General features: G+C 46.4%; 1 protein-coding gene and 1 non-coding gene across 4 annotated transcripts in view; one reads left to right on the plus strand and one right to left on the minus strand.

The window, feature by feature from the left end:
• lrrk2 (leucine-rich repeat kinase 2) overlaps positions 1-20,657 on the minus strand; it is a 280,959-nt gene that overhangs the window by 16,302 nt on the left and 244,000 nt on the right. For all 3 annotated transcript variants that reach the window (XM_072471650.1, XM_072471648.1, XM_072471647.1), the window contains 3 exons: positions 16,709-16,903; positions 13,404-13,597; positions 11,055-11,127 (listed from right to left, as the gene is read on the minus strand). In XM_072471650.1, the coding sequence (XP_072327751.1) occupies positions 11,055-11,127; positions 13,404-13,597; positions 16,709-16,903 (462 nt within the window). The remainder of the gene's footprint in view (positions 1-11,054; positions 11,128-13,403; positions 13,598-16,708; positions 16,904-20,657) is intronic.
• On the plus strand, positions 15,354-15,435 carry trnas-gcu (transfer RNA serine (anticodon GCU)). Its single transcript has one exon. It is a non-coding gene; the product is annotated as a tRNA-Ser (tRNA).

The raw sequence follows: 20,657 nt of genomic DNA on the forward strand, positions 1-20,657 counted from the left end.
AGGAGGTCATAAAATGAGGAGCGTATAGGCAAATGTACATTTTAGCCCAAATCTCCCTCTTGATATTATATGAGACAAGCATGCTAGAACCTAACCTAACATTTCTTTGATTGCAGAGGCAAATGTGATAGGCAACTGTCTAACACATCTCAGTGGAAGCCTTTTGGCACTGACGTAACCAGTACGAGGTCACGAGATAGATCATGCACCTGATGCTATGACATACATTGCTACCCTAGCTGGCCCTGTCCACTCCTTACACAGCGAAAGACGTTTGAAGGTGGGCTAGCAGAAAAATTACGCATGCTGTATGTTGGTTTTATGACACTTCTTCATGCAATCACAGCTAGTGTCATTTTGACAAGTTGGAGTGTTTGCAGGAGGGTAAGAGAATATAGATAGAAAACAACAAATGGTTACTAGCAGCCCTTAGCTTGGAGGCCTCTGGTTTTGTTTACTCCCCCTATGTATCACAGATTCAGAATTTGGAGAATGCCTCTTAAAATGGAGTCAAAGATTTAGGCTGGGATTTTCCGCTGTCGTTTACGATGGGTGTCAAGTCAGGTGAGAACAGAAAATCTTGTGAGATTTCAAAAATCGGTTTTATCTCATCATCAAACCAGTTTGCAATGGTCCGCTCCTACTCTCAGTGCGGGGTCACGTTTCCTGCTACTGAAGGTCAGGATTCAGTGCCAGCCCTTGCTGGCAGAAACATATTACTTTCAGGGGGGCTAACACAAAGGCTCAACCCATCAGACCAGTGGGAAGGCAGGCCTGTCTTTTCAATGACTGCAGTGAGAGAGTGAGAGGGCTTGCTTGGCATAGTGGGGGGGGGGGGGGGGGGGTGGGGGTGGGGGGGTGGCATGTGGGGATACATGTTTATTGGTTCTATTGGCATCATGATGTCGAGGGCTCAGGTGGACACAGGGCATAGGCACCTCCACTTCCGAATGTCCATGGACTCATAATTGGATATGTACCACAAGGACAATCAAGGGATTCAGGGGGAGAGAAGACAGGTCTGTGAGGTAGGGTAATATTAGCGTTCTAGCGTTCACTTCCTGGTGATGAAGCGAATGGGTGGGGGGTTTCCATACTCACACAGGGAGGGTCCAAACTGATCTGACAGTGAGAGCTCATCACCACCGCCACCATCTTCCTACCTTCCATTTGTGATCAGAGAAACGGTATATAATGAACAGGCCCTGCTGCTGGGAGCTTTGCAGGCACACTGGGTGCCAGCTGGCTGCCCGAGGGATGGGATTTGGTGGTGATGAGGGGGGGGGGGGGGGGGGGGGGGGGGTCTAAAAGAGCCAACCAACTGAATTGTGCATTCCCACATGGGGAGATAGGCACAGCTGAGAGCTGTTGGTGGTCTTTCAATTACATTGAAGGGAATCAACAAAGTGAAGCAATGATGCACATTCTTGCGACACTATTTGCGCAAAGTGGCACTAATCAATCTCCTGGGTTTAGCCCCATGCTCGCAGTGTGCCATTTCCCTAGAACGACGAACAAGTTAAGTGCAGTTGGGTACCTTGGCAAGCTTTTGAGCCTGTTGCCGTAGCAGCGCCGGACAAGTCCCAGAAGACAAGCCTCAGGCCGCCCTCAACATATTACGTAGCCTGTTTAAAAATAGATTCTTCGGTGTGTTCCAAACACTGTAATATTACAGTGCTGTGCATGAAGATGCTGGTGCTTGGGCTGTAAAAAGCACATCCAGACTCCTGGTTGAAAACAGTCTCATTGCAGTTGTTCATGATTAGGGGGAGCACCTTGATTGCGCTCTGCAGTTTAAATCATTCTGTTGCGAGTAGTTGGTGACATGGAACCAGGGCCATGAACTCACAATCACTCATTAATCATTGACAGAAAGGTTTGCATTGCAGACAGGTCCTAACACTCATCTGTTTCTCATCGATACTGCAGAGATGAGGCCGGGAAGATGGAGCCTGGATTCATTGCTGCCTGCAGAATCGCAGACAGGACTGAGAAGAAGATTGAGGAGGCTGATCTGACAAAGGGAGGAGCAAAACCCTCAAGAACCAGGCCTCAAGAAGAACTAGCCCCTGATGCAGAGGAATTGGAGAGCAGAAACATTATGCACAGGAGCCTTGCTGGAGCCAGGGTGTATATGGGTAAGACACTGGCCGAGGCAGCCGAGGGGGATCGGCAGTTCTCAAACCACTTAGAAACAAGTCAGTCATCCTGTCACCTCCTTCTCAATCCTACTGACATCCGGCACTCCCATTCAGGGTTGGTGACCTGCATTTTCTCTCACCATACTACGGATATGGTCCACATGAGGATGATGACATTCAAACAATTGCATGACAGCCATTAACATGCCTCCTCTTTAATTCAGACATTGTGGCCTCATGGGCAGCGCTGACCCTGTAACGTAATGCGTAGATTCTAATATAGAGCCCACTTAAGTTTCAATACTTTGCTGTTCATACCCCATTCTTGGTAATTCTCGCTCACGTGGTTCCTGGCGCAGAGGACCAGAGAATCACATGTGCCTGGAAAATATGGTGCCCGGCCCATTAAGTGGGTGCAAATGGGTCTTGATGACACATTTGCATCCTCTTGTTGGCGCGGGGCAGGAACCTGTATCCCGTGCCAGCGGGGGCCTGAGCATCGGAAACGGATCAGCGTCCAGTGCCAATCCAGTTTTCTCTCCGACGCTGGATTCTCTGCCTTGTCGGTAACTCCGCTACTGGTGGCACGAGACGGAGAATTCAGCCCTTCATACACAACATGCTCATGATAGTGGCATCCGCAACAAGTGGATGGAGAGGTCATAGTGTCTTTCCTGATTGATTGCAACACAGCTTCAATTAAAAGGGCACAAACACAAGAGGAGATGTGGAATGGTCATATTCTATTGTGCACATCATGTTAACACCTGTACTACCGTTGTGCTCTGAATATTTCTTACTTTTCCAATTGCTACCGTTACATTTTGGTGCTTCACCGGCATCTACAGTGGAGGTGGAGGCAGCCTGCCAACTGCTATGACCTATTGTCTGTGTTGATCTTGGCGAATGTCCTCTGGCGAGCTGAGACCTGAGGGCAGATGCACCCTCCTCAGGCTGTGGAGCTGGAGCTGATGGGGTACAGGAAGAGGGGAGTTGGATCAGTGGGGCATTCCTGGAGTCAACGAGTTTTTTAGTTGCTGGTCCTCCCTAAATGGCCAGAGATCCTGGATCACTCCCTGACGAAAAGGAGCAGCTGGAGTGGGATCTTGCATTGGCACTGTTGGAGCTCAACTATAGCTTCAGATGGAGTTCAGTTCATGTAGAAGTGCAGGACCGATGTCGTGACCATCTCCGTGGCGGCCGCCATCCTGCCCGTGTTGTCCTCAGTGTGTTGGCATAATAGCATAATCACCTTGAACTGAAGGCAGAGGAACTGCTCAACTGTCCTTGCAATCTGTATGCAGCTTCCTGATGCTTATCACTGCAATTCCAGAAACTGATTTGGGACCGAGTGTGGAGACTCACCATCTGATTCAGACTCAGCAGAATTGTGGCCTCCAGCAGTCTTCAGAGTCCTGCCTGCGCCTGCTGCGGAATTGATTATGTGCTGTACTCACCAGACTGTGATCAAAGTCTGCTCTAGATCTAGGTCCTACCAAGGAATGTGTGTCAGAGCTGGTGGAGGATGTGAGTGAGTGAGTGCTGTGATGGATTTTCTTAGGTGCTGTCCTCCAGGTCTTCATCCAAGGTGCTCTCGGGCTGGAATTAGGATCCTAATTGTCTGAAGGCATTGGCTGCTTGGCAGATGTGCCTAAGAGAGAGTGAAGATTGTGTGCACGGCAGCCAAGTAACACACAAAACAGTGCATTGACAGGGCTCTCAACAGCGTGTGGTCCATCTCCCATGCCCTACCCTCGCCCTCTCACCTCCCTCCCAGAACCAGGATAGAGACACCCTTGTTCTCACATTTCACCCCACCAGTCTCCGTATGCAAAACCTAATCCTCTGCCAGTTACACCAACTCCAGCGTGATGCAACCACCAAACACATCTTCCCTTCACTCCCTCTGTCAGCATTCCGCAGAGACCGTTCCCACCGGGATAACCTCGTCCACTCCTCCATCATACCCAACACATATCCCATCACCCATGGCACCTTCCCATGCAATCGCAGAAGGTGTAACACACCTGCCCCTTTACCTCTTCCATGCTTAACATCCCAGGCCCAAAACACTCACTCCAGGTTAAGCAGTATTTCACTTGCACCTCTTTCAATTTGGTCCACTGCACTCGCTGTTCCCAATGTTGTCTCCTCTATATCGGAGAAACCAAACATACACTGGTGATCGCTTTGCTGAGCACCTTCGGTCTGTGCACATTCAGGACCTGACCTTCCCCTTGTTTGCCATTTTAACACAAGGCCTGCTCCCATGCCCACATGTCTGTCCTTGGCCTGCTGCAATGTTCCAGTGAAGCTCAACGCAAACTGGAATAACAGCATCTCATCTTCCGGTTAGACACTCTACAGCCTTCAGTCTCAACATCGAATTCAAAAACTTCAGACGATTCGCTCTACCCCACCTCAATCCTTTTGTTTTCATTCCATTTCATTTTAACTATCTTTTACCTTTTATTTATTTCTTGTCTTTCTTTAGATATATTCCCCCTCCCATCTTATCCTCCCTTTCTTTACCTTTTCTCCTCTTTGCTTCCCCCTTCCCTCCCTCATTTTACCTCTTTCCCACCCATGTCCCCCCTCCTCCCACATCTACATCTGTCACAGTTTACCCTCTGATTTTAATCTCTCTGCTGTTTGGCCTTTCACACCTTTTATTTGCTCTGTGAACTGCCAGTAACACTCTTTTCCGTTGGTTTCTGTGGCTATGGCTCATCTTTCATTCCCTCACCCTACAGTATAAATATCTCCCACTTTCTATGCCTTTTAGCTTTCACAAAGGGTCATCTGACCTCGAAACGTTAGCTCTTTTCACTCCCTACAGATGCTACCAGACCTGCTGAGATTTTCCAGCATTTTCTCTTCTCGCATTTACAGTAGCGTTGACAGAGGGATGATCTGGTGCAGGAGCCTCTTGTGGGTTGTTTCCGCCAACCGCACCATCGCCGCAGGAATGGTCAGCGGGTTGGTTCTGTTTTCATAGCCATTGAGCACCTTGAGTTCTGTCCCCCAAACCCTTCCTCCCCTATCCCCTGTCCCGGCTATCATTGGTGGTAGTATGTGAATCCATGGATGGAATGGGGATGAGATCAGCGGAGGAAATGAGACAACATGGAGATATGAGGGTGTGTGTGAGAAAGAACATAAGAACTAGGAGCAGGAGTAGGCCATCTGGCCCTTCGAGCCTGCTCCGCCATTCAATGAGATCATGGCTGATCTTTTGTGGACTCAGCTCCACTTTCCGGCCTGAACACCATAACCCTTAATCCCTTTATTCTTCAAAAAACTATCTATCTTTATCTTAAAAACATTTAATGAAGGAGCCTCAACTGCTTCACTGGGCAAGGAATTCCATAGGTTCACAACCCTTTGGGTGAAGTAGTTCCTCCTAAGCTAAGTCCTAAATCTATTTCCTCTTATTTTGAGGCTATGCCCCCTAGTTCTGCTTTCACCCGCCAGTGGAAACAACCTGCCCGCATCTATCCTATCTATTCCCTTCATAATTTTATATGTTTCTATAAGATCCCCCCGCATCCTTCTACATTCCAACGAGTACAGTCCCAGTCTACTCAACCTCTCCTCGTAATCCAACCCCTTCAGCTCTGGGATTAACCTAGTGAGTCTCCTCTGCACACCCTCCAGCACCAGTACATCCTTTCTCAGGTAAGGAGACCAAAACTGAACACAATACTCCAGGTGTGGCCTCACTAACACCTTATACAATTGCAGCATAACCTCCCTAGTCTTAAACTCCATCCCACTAGCAATGAAGGACAAAGCTCCATTTGCCTTCTTAATCTCCTGTTGCACCTGTAAACCAACTTTTTGCGACTCATGCACTAGCACACCCAGGTCTCTCTGCACAGCAGCATGTTTTAATATTTAATCATTTAAATAATAATCCCTTTTATGTTATTCCTACCAAAATGGATAATCTCACATTTGTCAACATTGTATTCCATCTGCCAGACACTAGCCCATTCACTTAACCTATCCAAATCCTTTTACAGACTTCCTGTATCCTCTGCACTTTTTGCTTTACTACTCATCTTAGTGTCATCTGCAAACTTGGACACATTGTACTTGGTCCCCAACTCCAAATCATCTAAGTAAATTGTGAACAATTGTGGGCCCAACACTGATCCCTGAGGGACACCACTAGCTACTGATTGCCAACCAGAGAAACACCCATTAATCCTCACTCTTTGCTTTCTATTAATTAACCAATCCTCTATCCGTGCTACTACTTTACCCTTAATGACATGCATCTTTATCTTATGCAGCAAACCTTTGTGTGGCACCTTGTCAACAGCTTTCTGGAAATCCAGATATACCACATCCATTGGCTCCCCGTTATCTACTGCACTGGTAATGTCCTCAAAAAATTCCACTAAGTTAGTTAAGCACGACCTGCCCTTTGTGAACCCATGCTGCATCTGCCCAATGGGACAATTTCCACCCAGATGCCTCGCTATTTCTTCCTTGATGTTAGATTCCAGCATCTTCCCTACTACCGAAGTTAAGCTAACTGGCCTATAATTACCCGCTTTCTGCCTACCTCCTTTTTTAAACAGTGGTGTCACGTTTGCTAATTTCCAATCTGCCGGGACCACCCCAGAGTCTAGTGAATTTTGGTAAATTATCACTAGTGCATTTGCAATTTCCCTAGCCATCTCTTTTAGCACTCTGGGAGTGAGTGCAAATTCCATGCCCACTGAGGTGACGATGTGAGAATCCCTGTGGATGTGTGATGGCTTTGTGAGTATGTGGGTTTTGAATAATGAGCTGGTTGACATTCCTTTGCAGAATGGATATCATTCAACCTCTTTCTGCATTGGTGGCCAACCTTTTCTGGGCCGTGTTTGCACTGACCACCATTGCCACTGCCCCCCCACGCCAGATTGGTGATGTTTCTGCCCCACTTGAAGCTAGAACAGGAGTAGAGGAGTTCGCGGTGGACCTCTACTGCAACGAGCAGGCGTGCAAGTGAGGCAATGCTAAACCTGGCTGCGGCATTACTTTTACGTTTTGGGGCAATCTCTTCAGCTACAAGCATTGAAAGCTGTGTGTGCTGTGGCCGTTTAAATATGGTGGCTGGAGTGAGGAAGCATTGAGGTCACATAGGGGCAGACGAACCGGAATACGATGGGTTTCACGTGGATGCTAAACTTATGAGGCGGGCCGGGGACGATAAGCACGAAAACCTGTCATTGCAGCTGACATGAGAAGTGCTGATCTCCACTCCCGCTACCGCACTTAGTGAAATTCAGGGACAATTCCACCCTTAGAATTGCAGGATCTCCATCCCATGCACGTTTGTTCTCACCTTTTATATGCCAACTTGTCCAGCAATCAGAGAAAAATCTTTCATGCGTTGGAAGTTTGATGGGAACGCTTACCACACATCCTAATGTGCGTGAGTAAATAAACATGCATTTTGCAACTTTTTGTTTGCTGTGTAATCTCATTTATGCACACACTGAATCAACCACAGTTCCAGTGTTAAAAAATATGTCCTGCTACACTTCATGTAAACGGTCTGCAGAGTTTTGTTTCTTTGGCCTGCATTTTCAGGGTTGACTCAGGAGCCCTTTAAAAATGGTAGGCGGATCCTGGTTCTAGTATTCCCGACCACATTCCTGGGCTGTCTGATTTTTGGTAGCACCTTTGATAGGTACAGGTTACTTCCAGTCAAAGGCTGCATCCAGCACTCCCAACTTGGCTGGCCCCTTTATAGAGATAGGCACCTCATACTCATCCACAATGTTCATGGAGTCGGCCAGGTTTTTAAAAGAGTCATGGTATTGGTAGTTTTAAAATCATTAGTTTTAGTCTAACAATCATTTTGTAGTCTAAATCAATATGTTATTTAGCATAATAAACTTAACATAGCCAAAAGAATTTTTTTTAAATGCTCCACCAGTTACTGCATTATTGGAAACCAGTCATATTAGTCAAATAGAGAGCCTTAATTGCGAGACAATTAAATAATAAGCAATTAATCAATAACACTGGTAACACAACCTACAAAGGTTTATAATGTTTTAAAATTATAAACACTTAACACTAGATTTCAAGTATACTAGAATTAAATTATGCAGATTATAAAATGCTAGGTTCCCAAGCAGTCTGGAAAGATAACATGGGCAGGGGCTGCAGTGCAGACAGGAGCCACCGTGTAGTCCATTGGACCTGGTTGGGCACAGAGAGTCGCACCATGCAAACATGTCTGCCTTTCACCCCCTGCAGACAATGGATTTCAGAATTCAACCAGGAATGGTGGTCTTCATCCTCACCGCCGCAGCCCCAGCAGGAGCTGCTTGGGGAGGACCCTGCAGCAGTGGAGCTTGGCCCAGAGGAACAGGAGGCAGCCGGTGAAAATGAAGAGCGGCCACCCAACAGGTCGAGCAGGTGGTGGGGAGGAGGCACCACATCAGGCCTCATGTGTATAAGCAACGCCTGTCGTTCGAGGACCTGCCATTGAAGAGTCCAGCTGAGCAAGGGGACCGTATGGCATATCTGCCAGATCATGGCGCAGCTGGCATCGCGTGGGTATGGGGGAAGACATCCAGTGGTCATCAAGGTGACGGCACGGGATCCTTCCAAGCGCCGAGTGGGGACCTGTCATGGATCTCACAGGCCTCGGTCCACAGGTGCATCCGTGCCGTCATGGAGCCCTATATGCCCTGTCGGTATAATACATCAAATTCCATGTGGGCCGAGCCCACCAGGATGCCCGGGCAGAGGGTCCGCCGCCATCGCTGGGATGCCCCGGGTCCAGGAGTGATCGGCAGGATGCCTATCTTCCTATGAGCATCAGCATATGATGGACCGGTCATCACAAACCGAAACGGGTTCCACTTCATGAACTTTCAGCTGTTGTGTAACCATGAGCTGCACAACATGCACGTCTGCGCCTGATACCTGGTCAATGTGCACAACGCCTTCATCCTGGAAACTCAACGGTTCCTTTCACCTTCAAGGCGCTCCCGCAGGAGCAAGATTGGCCCTTGGGCGACAGGGGTTGACCGCTGCAGTCGTGGCTGATGATGCCTCTCTGGAGGCCATAGCCCGATGCGGATACCTACTACAATGACGTCCATGCAGCGACCAGGGGCATGATTGAGCGGTGCATTGGCATCCTTAAGATGTGGTTCAGATGCATGCACTACTCTTGGGGGGGCCCTCCAGTATAGGCGCAAGGGGAGTCTCCCACATCATCATGGTATGCTGCATCCTCCACAACATGGGGGCAGCACGGTAGCACAATAGTTAGCGCAGTTGCTTCACAGCTCCAGGGTCCCAGGTTCGATTCCTGGCTTGGGTCACTATCTGTGCGGAGTCTGAACGTGCTCCCCGTGCCTGCGTGGGTTTCCTTCAGGTGCTCCGGTTTCCTCCCACAGTCCAAAGACGTGCAGGTTAGGTGTATTGGCCATGTTAAATTGTCCTTAGTGTCCAAAAAGGTTGGGTGGGGTTACTGGGTTATGGGGATAGGGTGGAGGTATAGGCTTGGGTAGAGTGCTCTTTCCAAGGGCCAGTGCAGATGTGATGGGTCGAATGGCCTCCTTCTGCACTGTAAATATCGAGCAACAGAGGGGGAGGAACACCAGGTCTCGTCCGACGAGGAGGATGCGGAAGAGGGCCAGGATGGGCAGGGCATGGGGTCCGGACATGCTCAGTCGGCTGCACAACGTGTGCGCCAGTGCCGGCATACTCTTGGGGTGGCAGAGGTGGGGATGGGGTGCGGGGGGTTGGGGTGGAGAGAGAGTTGGAGGAGCGGGTTACCGAGGCGTTGTGCAGTGTTCGACCTTGGGGCCCTAACCATGCTCCACCTCCAACTCTACTTAACTACTGTCAACTGACACTTAGCTTTTTATCTATCTGACTTGTTACTTTGTTTTAGCTTTCTGACTTGTTACTTTTTTTAAACACTTAACTTTCTGAATTCACCATTTAAAGTGTTCGTTCTTGCCGCCATAGAATCTGATATGATTTACAATTTGAGAGTTTTGCAAACAACCTGAACTGTATATATCTTCTTCAGAGTGGTCCATAGTCTGCACGGTAGGACCTATAAAAAGGTAAATTCAACAGATCTTCCTCCTGCACCCAATGCCAACGTCTACCCTTCCACCCAACCCCATGGCCCCTTATGCTTCCATGCCAAACTAAGGCACTGCTATACCCATTGAACCATTATGCATTGAACTATATAGTGTATAGTGAGATGTTTTTTAAAAAATATTTTGAAAAAAGTAATTCAATCATAACTTTCACCTTTGCTGAAAAAAGTAATTTCACTGCAAGTTGATAAAAATGTCAATAACAAAAATCACAAATCCTTGAAACTAGTTAGCTTGTTTAAAAAATATGGTGAAATTGATGGTAGAAATCAGAGAGCCTGAGCTGTTAATCAATGTTTTTTCTGAGGGTCAGGTGTTTTAATGGATGTGTGTGTTCTCAGCGAAGCATACAAGATGAGGCGTGGCTGAGAGTCCAGACATTCATTAAGCTTGCCGAAACAGCTGAGGTCAGTCCCATGCAGCTGGACAATGGAGGAAACACCTGGAGGAGTGGTGTGATCAACCACATCAAAAGCTGCAGGGATGGACAATGAGGGATAGTTTATCACTGTCACAGTCACATAGGAATGTGTAACTTTTATTCGGGCTGTTTCAATGCTGTCGCATGGCAGAAATCTGACAGAAGGGGTTCAAACATGTAATTGCAGGGAAGTGGGCATGGATTAGGGAGGCAACAATATGGTCAAAGACATTGGAGAGAAGAAAGAGATTGGAAATGGAGTTGAAGCTAAACTTCCAGGATATAAAATCCAATGTTATAGGTTAAATTATACATCATACATTTTTAATATATTTCAATAAAAAGTAAACTTACTTTTACTGTTGTATCCTTAAAAATGGCAAGCTTGCCATCTGCAGTCCCCACGAACAGGAAATGTTCTTCGTTGCTAGGGACAATATAAAACGTTTTGATGAATACGTAAAATGGCTTATCAACCTCTATCCAAACAACAGTATTGCAGAATGTTTGCAGTACCTTTCCATGAGGAAAAGGGAAAGTATCGCTGTGAGGGATGGGTAATAAAATAAGCCCATCAAGGGACTCACACATCCCAAGAAGAAGAAAAAGTCCCATCTCCCTGAGTGGTATTTCACAGGTCTGGGGACTAAATGCAAAATATACATGCATCAATGCTAATCATATCCTATGCTCTGTTTTATCACTAGAATGATAATCTGTCTTTTAGAGACACCTAAGGGACATTATGTATCCTTTATTTGCCAATGCCCTTCTTTTAAAAATAACCATTTCATGTACAGCCAACCAGATAAGGCCGTTATGCTGGGATTGGTTGCATTTCATGAAGCAATCCTTCTTTTGAAATTCTCTCTAACTTGAGATCATGTCTAATTCTGCAGCCTGCTATTGGGATGGAATTTCATTTCATTTTCCCATTTTGTTCAGTTTCTCAGTTCATTACCACCCCAGGTTCCCTTTTCATTGAGGGAAAGATGTTCTCATCCTGGGATCTGCGACATTGGCACTAGCATTGAATGGATGGCTGCTGTGGGGCCACAAATTTCCTGGCAGATTGCAGCCAAACCGGGAGGAATTTGTTAATGTTCCACTGACCCCTGTCCTGCACACCTTCCCTCTGTGTGCTGCAGTTGCTAGCGTTTGAGAGGCAGCGCATTAGTGCCTAATATGCTGGCAGAATAAGACACGATCCTCCAATCATAGATTTACAGTTTCCCCACTCTCACCAGCTACTCGCATGTTTTGGACTGGGTTCCACTGCTCAGCTTGCACATTTCCCACTGCTTGCAGTCTGACCAGAGCTTTCCTCCCAGATGGTGGCTTCTACAATGTGCATCCATTCTGATTTGCTCTGAACTTTACGTCATTTAAAATTAAGAACACATGATGAGGATCCCATAACCTTTCTCCTCCCTTTTCTCTTTGGTTCTAACCCTCTCAGTGCTATTGCCACTCCCATGTTGGTGGTACTGCTCTTCCTGGCTCTACAGAGAATCCTGGTGCCCATCACCACCCCTGGTAAAAGGACAACACTGGTCATACAGCCCATTCTTTTCTCCTTTTCCTGCGCTTCCAAAGGTTAGATTCCCTAGTCTCCCCCACCCTGTCTTCCCGCAATCCATAATTTCAGAGACACTACACTCTCCTCGCCCTCCACCCCTTCCCATCCCATCCTGAAATGCTGAGAATTTTTTCAAATGCTGAGGAACCTCTCAACCTTATTTCAGAGGCCCCTCTTACAGAAATCTCCCTGAATACTGAGACCACCCCTCTTCAAACTCACTTCTGAACATTAGCATTCTCCCCAGATTCCTCTCACCTGCAGCATGGTCAGGTAACATCACAGGACGGTTCACTCACCGGCGAGAAATTTAATCTAATCATTTGACACATATAAGTCGTCGATAGGTAGTGCGCTGGGGAACCAGGCCCCATTTCGAGAGAGTACAAGTCACCCCAGCGAGGTTTCTGGCCTTTCTGGCTTGGCTGTTCTTCACCCACCATCCACAGCAGCAGAGAAACATCTATCCCTGGGACAGATCTGTGCAATCATTCGATTCGGAGACAGATCAGTTTCCTGCCAGTATGGATGTTGGGTGAAAATATCTCCACTGTGCAGAAGTTATATTTTTCACTTGTGCCACAACACATTCACTTCTGTGTCCAGCGTTTTCAGCTGCAAACAAAGGTGCTGTTTTGAAGGTTGCATGTGTCCAAGGTATAATTTGCATCTATCATAATGAAGTTATTTAGGATTGCGAATAAGCGCTTTCTTTTTTGCAGGTGTCAATTTTTTGGTGGCCTCTGTTTAGGTTTTGCTGTATATTCAACTGAGTTTCAGTGACGGAGAAGTGCTGGACCACTGCCATTCTATAATTATGGAGGATAACACTATAACTTCTCATTAAAAATAATTGCTGTTCACAATTTAATAAAACTTGTTGATTTATAATCTCATCTAGCTTCAGACTTCAGGCTAGGTTTTTGCCTTTAATGTTTGCTGTGGAAGACCCAGCTAAAAAACCTCTAGATGCAGATATGCATCTAGCCTGCTATAATCATAAAAACCCAATGAGGAAGTTAAAAAGTTTGAAATCCTAGATTTTGATTGATGTGGTGCCTGGATTTTTTTTAAAGCATCACATTTGCATTTTTTAAAAAGAAACTGCTTAAAGACATATTTACCTATGTTTGGAATGATGTGTGCAGAACAAACAAGTAATAGAATCAGACATCTTCCGAAGTTGATGAACAGATTTTACATTCTCCGTGTTAACTATCCACAAATGTCCAGACTGAGTACCAGCAACAACCCAGTTAACTTCTTCACCAATCACACATACCAGTGCCAGGCACAAAATGCGGTTGTCCTCAATGTTCTATCAAAACATCATATGGATTAGGTTAAAAGGCATATTAGATGAATGATGAAGGGATTAGATGAATGATGATGTGAAGCAATGCAAATAGTACACAATTGTTCATTGCTATTCCTGGTAAATATTTATGTCACTTAAATATTTACAGTATTACTTTTCATACTCCCGACATCTTTAACAACAAGGCTTAGGAGTTGAGTGAATTGATTTTTTGCTGATCAAGGTAATTGATGTTTCTGTTCCGTGATACACTTTTTTATGGTTTAATACTCAGCGTCAGTGTGAGGCCTGGTGTGTAATTCAAAAACAGAGACATGAGAGATATGTGTTCTTGATACAGGTAGACCTCCCCTGAGGTCTCCTACCTGCCTCATAAGTGTCCACCGCTCCCGGTGGCACTGCTGAGGTTTCAGACGAACCAGCTATCCGAATGGCCGTGCAACATCAAGAACGTGCCCACCGTTCTTAATTTACAATGGCCACCTCCAGTAAAACCATCGAGCTAGACCCTTTGCTGACTAATGGTTCCAATGACGAGGTCCCAAAGCCCACGGTAAAATCAAGTCTGTATCTCAAAGCCAGAGTATTGGCCAAAAACTGAAACTGAAACACTGAACAAACTTGCAATGCCTATTGTCCATTAAAAAGGACTCCCTTAAACAAAATGGACACCAAATATAGCTACTTAAATGATGAAAGACAAACAGAAATGCTAAAACAGAACAAAGCCCAGTGCACTCAATTGAGGGAGACATTATTTAGCTCATGTTGTCGTTGTGACAATGTTCAAAGTTTTTAAAGCATTTAATCATCTCCCTAGGTGGTGGCTGCCCATTCATATCCATGTGAGGAATAACAAGAATGAAAAATTTCCCAAATTGGCAATGCTGAACTTGCTTAATCTGAGTGCCCCTCCATCGTGCTTTTTAATCGCTTTTTTAAAACATTATTGTCAAAATGCAAATCTATGCACATATAGCTTTCAATAAGATATCACAGATGCCGAAAGCCATTTCAACTTGTGCATAGGCTGGTCCGCCCACAAGTCTACCCTTCTAAATACGGAACAGACAGGAAGACAGCAAACTCACAAACTGGGAATTTCAATATAAAAATGAAAGAAAACAAGTGCAGCAAAGAAATTATGATATTCAAAAGGCAAAACTTAGGACAATAGATATTCTTTGTAGATCCACCATTTTCCTGTTAAGCACTGCTTATGTAAGGGCATAGGAGCAGCTGTAGGCCATTTGACTTATTGAGTCTGCTCCGCCATTCAATGAGATCATCACTGATTTGATGCGATAATCTTCAACTCCACTTTCCCGCCTTATCCCCATAATCCTTGATTGCCTTACTAATTTAAAATGTCTATCTCAGCGTTAAACATACTTACTGGATCAACCTCAATAGCCTTCAGCGGTAAGCATTTCACAGATTCATAACCTTCTGAAAGAAGAAATCCCTCCTCATTGCTGACTTACATGGGTGACCCTTTACTCTAAGATTATGCCCTCTGGTCATAGGCTCTCCCACATGTATTTGCTCGCTCGTGTATTTACTTTGTTTGGCCCCTTGCTCCACACTGCAACCAATCACTGTTTGTCGATACACCATTTGTCAATGTACCCTGTCGATTATGCTTTTTTTTGACAACTATGTACGTACTTTGTACATTCCCTTGGCTGCAGAAAAATACTTTCCACTGTACTTAGGTGCATGTGACAATAAATCAAATCAAATCAAAATCAAATCAAACGAGGTGGCCGAGTGGTTAAGGTGATGGACTGCTAATCCATTGTGCTCTGCACGCATGGGTACGAATCTCATCGTCGTCGGTCCACAGTTTCATCCTCATCGGTCCACGGCTTTCTCGGAAGTGGGACTCATTTGAGGGCAGCACGGTAGCACAAGTGGATAGCACTGTGGCTTCACAGTGCCAGGGTCCCAGGTTTGATTCCCCGCTGGGTCACTATGTGTGCGGAGTCTGCACGTTCTCCCCATGTCTGCGTGGGTTTCCTCCAGGTGCTCCGGTTTCCTGCCACAGTCCAAAGGCGTGCAGGTTAGGTGGATTGGCCATGATAAAATTTAGTGACCAAACTTAGTGATAAAACTTAGTGACCAAAAAGGTTAGAGATAGTTATTGGGTTATGAGGATAGGGTGGAAGTGAGGGCTTAAGTGGGTCGGTGCAGACACGATGGGCTGAATGGCCTCCTTCTGCACTGTATGTTCTATGTTCAAAAGGGAAACAACCTTTCAGCATTTACCCCATCAGGCCCCCTGAGAATCCTATATGATGCAATAAGGTCGCCTCTCAATCTTCCAAACTCCAATGAGTACAGGCTCAACCTACTCAACCCCTCCTCATTAAAAAATCCTTCTATATCTGGGATCAACTTAGTGAATTTTCTCTGGACTGCTCCCAAATGCCAGTTCATGTTTCCTTAGATAAGAGATCCAAACCTGGGGCGAAATTCTCCTACCCGCCCCGCCACATTTCTGCCCCGACCGGCCGGCGGGAGTCTCCGTAACACCGGCCGGTCAATGGGGTTTCCCATTGTGGGGCAGCCCCACGCTGTCGGGAAACCCCCGGGCGCCGGCAAAACGGAGACTCCCGCCGGCGGAGAATGACGCCCCTGTTCACTGTGTTTCAGGTGTGGTCTAAGTAATGCCTTGTATAGTTTTAGCAAGACTTCCCTCTGTTTTTTTATTCCATTCCCTTTGAAGTAAACATTTAATTTGCCTTCCCTATTACCTGCTGAACTTGCATGCTAGCTTTTTGTGATTTATGCACCTGGATCTCAAAATCCCTCTGTGGTGTGCAGCTTTCCGAAGTATTTCTCCATTTAAATGATATTCATCCCCTCTTTTCTTCCTAACAAAGTGCATAACTTTAAATTTTCCTTCACTATATTCCATCTGCCAAGTTTTTGCCCATTCATTTAACCTGTCTATGTCCCTCTGTGGACTATTTGCCTTCCCACATATTTTTGTGTCATCCGCAAACTTGGAAATAATGCGTTCACGACCCTCGTCCAAGTCATTAATGCTCCTTCTTCGAATTTCAATTCACTTCTAGTTAAATATTACATATTTTCATTTACACATACCACGACAGCCGGAACATCTGTATCCAGTTCTAAACAGGAGAGTTGTGCCTTGTCTCTTTTCCCGCTGCCAATCCAGACACGAGGCTTTCTGCAAATTGAGTTGGTAGCTACCATGCAATCTGCTGTGAGATTACTGGGTACTATCATCCTTCTCTTCAAACAAAGTAACTCCACTGAATTCAGAGTGTCATACACCTAGAGAAAAAAAGGACACATAAGAAAACCACTCAACAGAAAACAAAAATCTATTTGGTTCCAGTTACATTGAATATATTCAAATTATCCTTTCTTTGCATGTTGTTTTCCCACCAGGTCTCTTGAAAGTCACACGCTTCTCTAACCAAGTAGAAGGGCAGGTGTCCAATCCGCAACCAGAGGCATCGATCCCAGAAACTAATCTCCCAACCTCTCCCCACTCCAGGCTACTGACCTTCTCTACCCAGCCCCCTCCCAGGCACTGATTCTTCCCCAGCCTCCAATCTTTCCCACCATTTATCCTCCCATTCCTCATGATCGGGTGGCAACCCTATCAAAACAAGACCCGCCCCTTCCCCATTACTTTACTGGAGGCCGAACCTGTCAATCAGACAGGAAACTGATTGGTGATGCCATGCACACTATGGTGTTAAAACTCTCACAAAGTGTGGGGTAAACCCAACCTATCAGATCCCAGTGGGATAAGGAACCAAAGAGTCAGTCCAATTGAATTAGGGAGGTTTGCACTGCGGTCTCACAGCGCTAGAGACCCAGGGCGGGATTCTCTCAGCCCAGGCTGGGCTGGGCACGAATCGCGCGACGCCACCCCTATGCCGGTCCGCCAATTCTCCGGAGAGCGGTCGGCGCGGCGCCGATCGGGGGCCGCTCTACGCAGCCCCCCACAGCGATTCTCCGCCCGGGATGGGCCGAGCAGTCGTACAAAAAATCCGAGTCCCACCGCCACCGTCCACGTGTGGTCTTACCTGGCGGGACCTCGGCGTGCATCCATCTGGGGTGGCCTGGTGAGGGGAGGGGGGCCTCCGCTGTGGCCTGGCCCGCGATCGGGGCCTACCAATCGGCGGGCCAGCCTCTCGGGCTGGGGGCCTCTCTGCGCTGGCCCCTGTAGCCCTACGCCATGTTGCGTCGGGGCCGGCATGGAGAAGAGAGCCACCGCACATGCGCGCAATCGCGCCGGTCACACTGCGCATGGGCGCCGGTCGCACTGCGCATGCGCAGACCCGCGGCGCCCATCTGACGCTGGTAACAGCAGCTGGAGCGGCATGGGTTGCTTCAGTGCCGTGCTGGCCGTTGTAGGGGTCAGAATCGCTGATCCTGAGAGCATGTTGACGCCGTTGTGAAACGCGATGGCGTTTACGACGGCGTCAACACTTAGACTCAGGATCAGAGAATCCCGCCCCCAATTCCAGCCTTGAGACACTATCTGTGTCGAGTTTGTACATTCTCCCAGTGCCTGCGTCGGTTTCCTCCTGATGCTCCGGTGTCCTCCCACAGTCCAAAGATGTGCAGGTTAGGTGGATTGGCCATGATAAATTGCCCTTTAGTGTCCAGGGATGTGCAGAATAGGTTACAAGGTTACAGGAATAGGGTGGGGTGGACATGGGTAGAGTGCTCTTTTGAAAGGATGGTGCAGCCTCAATGGGCCGAAAGGCCTCCTTCTGAATGATAGGGATTCTATGATTCTAACATGTAATTTTGCAGGTCAGGAAAGAAAAGGGGGAAATCATTCGCAGAGTCTTACTACATTTCTGTGAAGCATCTCAAAGCAGTTCACCTACAACAAAATGTGTTCTGAAGTCTAGTGATTGTTAAGTAAGCAAACAAACAGCCATTGGCAAGCAAATCCCCTAAAAAGAACTGCAATGAAAGAGCAGAAATTTGCAAGACCTTTATGCTTTTCTATGAATTAATTTGGGATCTACAACTCCTACTAAAACTGCTAGAATAAGCAAATGTTGCAGTGGTTCAATGTTTCATCCAAAGGACTCTTAATTTTGTCCATTATACCATTTCCTTACTAATGCTCTGCAGTGCTCGCCTAGATTATGTGTCAGGTTCGGTGGTGTGGTTTGAACTCATGACTTTATGGTTCGGAGGTTTCGGAGATGGGAGGAGAGTGGAATCAGGGTATTAAATTACCTGTTCCTGGTGGGCGTTTTGCGAGGTTCGAAGAGTTGGGGGAGAAGTATGGACTGGGGCAAGGGGAAGGGTTTTGGAACCTGCAACTCCGAGACTTTGCAAGGAAGGAGGTTCCAAGCTTCCCGATAGCACCGGCCCCCTCGTTGCTGGAAAAGGTATTGACGGCAAGGGGACTGTCATTTTTAAATGGCGTCCCAACCTCCAGGGCCACCAAGCAACCCCTGATCATCCCCCCCAGCCTGAATGCAGTATGAGAGTCCCCACCACACCCAACACCCACACAAGGCACCCACATGTGCAAGAAAATGGCAGCTTGGCAGTGCCAACCTGGCAGTGGCCATCAGCCCATGCCAGCTGATAGTGCCACTTGAGCACCTTGGCAGTGCCAGTCTGGCAGCCAGGTGGTGTTATGTAATGGGTTAAGAGACATTGCAATTAGTTGTCTCATTTATGTTAAGTATCCATTAATTACACTGATATGTAAAGGGGCTTCAGGTAGCCTCTGTGAGGTGATGTATAGTTAGAGTTTTGTGCAAAGGCTGTTGGAATGAAATAAATGTGTGTTTGTGAAAAAGGAACAGAACTTTAGACTCTTCATATCACAGCAACTAAAACATCTAACAATTGGTAGCAGAGGATGGTTGCTGTGTAAATGTGAAGGGTTGAAAGATACAACGTTTCCAGGTCAAACCAAGGAGTGAGTGAGAAAAGAAAGGGAAAAAAAGGGATATATGGCTGAACTGGGGATAAAGATGGCTGGATATGACTATCCTCCTTATTTTCTGAAAGGGAATTGTACGACCAATGGAGAAGTGCAGTAGTTATGTGGACTAAGGTAACTGCTTTGAGAAAGAGAAAACAAGGTATGGCATTGGCTCTTTCTCTACCATATGGCAGTAAAATCCGAAACAAAGTGCTTTCTGAGCTGGAATTGGAAGAGTTAGACTCAGAAAAAGGTATGGAGACTTTATTACATTATATGGATAAGATTTATAAGAAAGATGACTTGTTAAGTGCGTATGAAGCATGGTCGGATTTTGATAAGTTCCGGAAAATGGAGGATATCTCCATGGAAGACTATATAATGGAATTTGGCAGACTATATAAAAGGCTGCAGAAACACAACCTGGAATTTCCACAGTCTGTGTTGGCCTTTAAATTACTTGACTGTGCTAGAATGAGCAACATGGATAGGCTCCTGGTTTTGACAGGAGTTCAATTTACTGATAAGGATACCTTATTCGAACAGATGACAAAAGCTTTACAAAAGTTTCTGGGGAAATATTCGATTCCGTTGGCTCTGATGACCCAAATAGGTCAGCCTGCAATAAGGCAGAATATGGAAGATACACTCCTAACAGGATGGCGAAATCGTATGGCTACGAACAGGGCTCAAGACAATACATGGAGACCGAGACAAGAAAATTATGAAGACAGAAACCCAGTTAGAACCTACAATAGGAAGATGAACCCCAGAAATGCACGGGGGTTGATAAATCGATCTTTTCGATGTGACTCTCAATGCCATTATGCTTTCAACTGTCCAACTCGTTATGATAGAGTGTTTGAAGCAACACATGACACGGAAGAGTCAGAAGAGGAAAAAGATAGTGACCAGAAAGAAGTCATTGTCCTATTGACAAGCAGTTTTACGCCGGTAATGAGGGTGTTGGTTGCTGAATCCTTCAACTGTGCTGTATTGGACAATGGCTGCACATCTACTGTGTGTGGACTTGACTGGTTAAAATGTTACCTGGACTCTTTGAATGCTGAAAATCTTAACAAGGTTAAGGAATTTGAAAGTTCCACAAGTTTC

This window comes from Scyliorhinus torazame, chromosome 13, assembly GCF_047496885.1.
Source record: "Scyliorhinus torazame isolate Kashiwa2021f chromosome 13, sScyTor2.1, whole genome shotgun sequence".
Classification (NCBI taxonomy): Eukaryota; Metazoa; Chordata; class Chondrichthyes; order Carcharhiniformes; family Scyliorhinidae; genus Scyliorhinus; species Scyliorhinus torazame.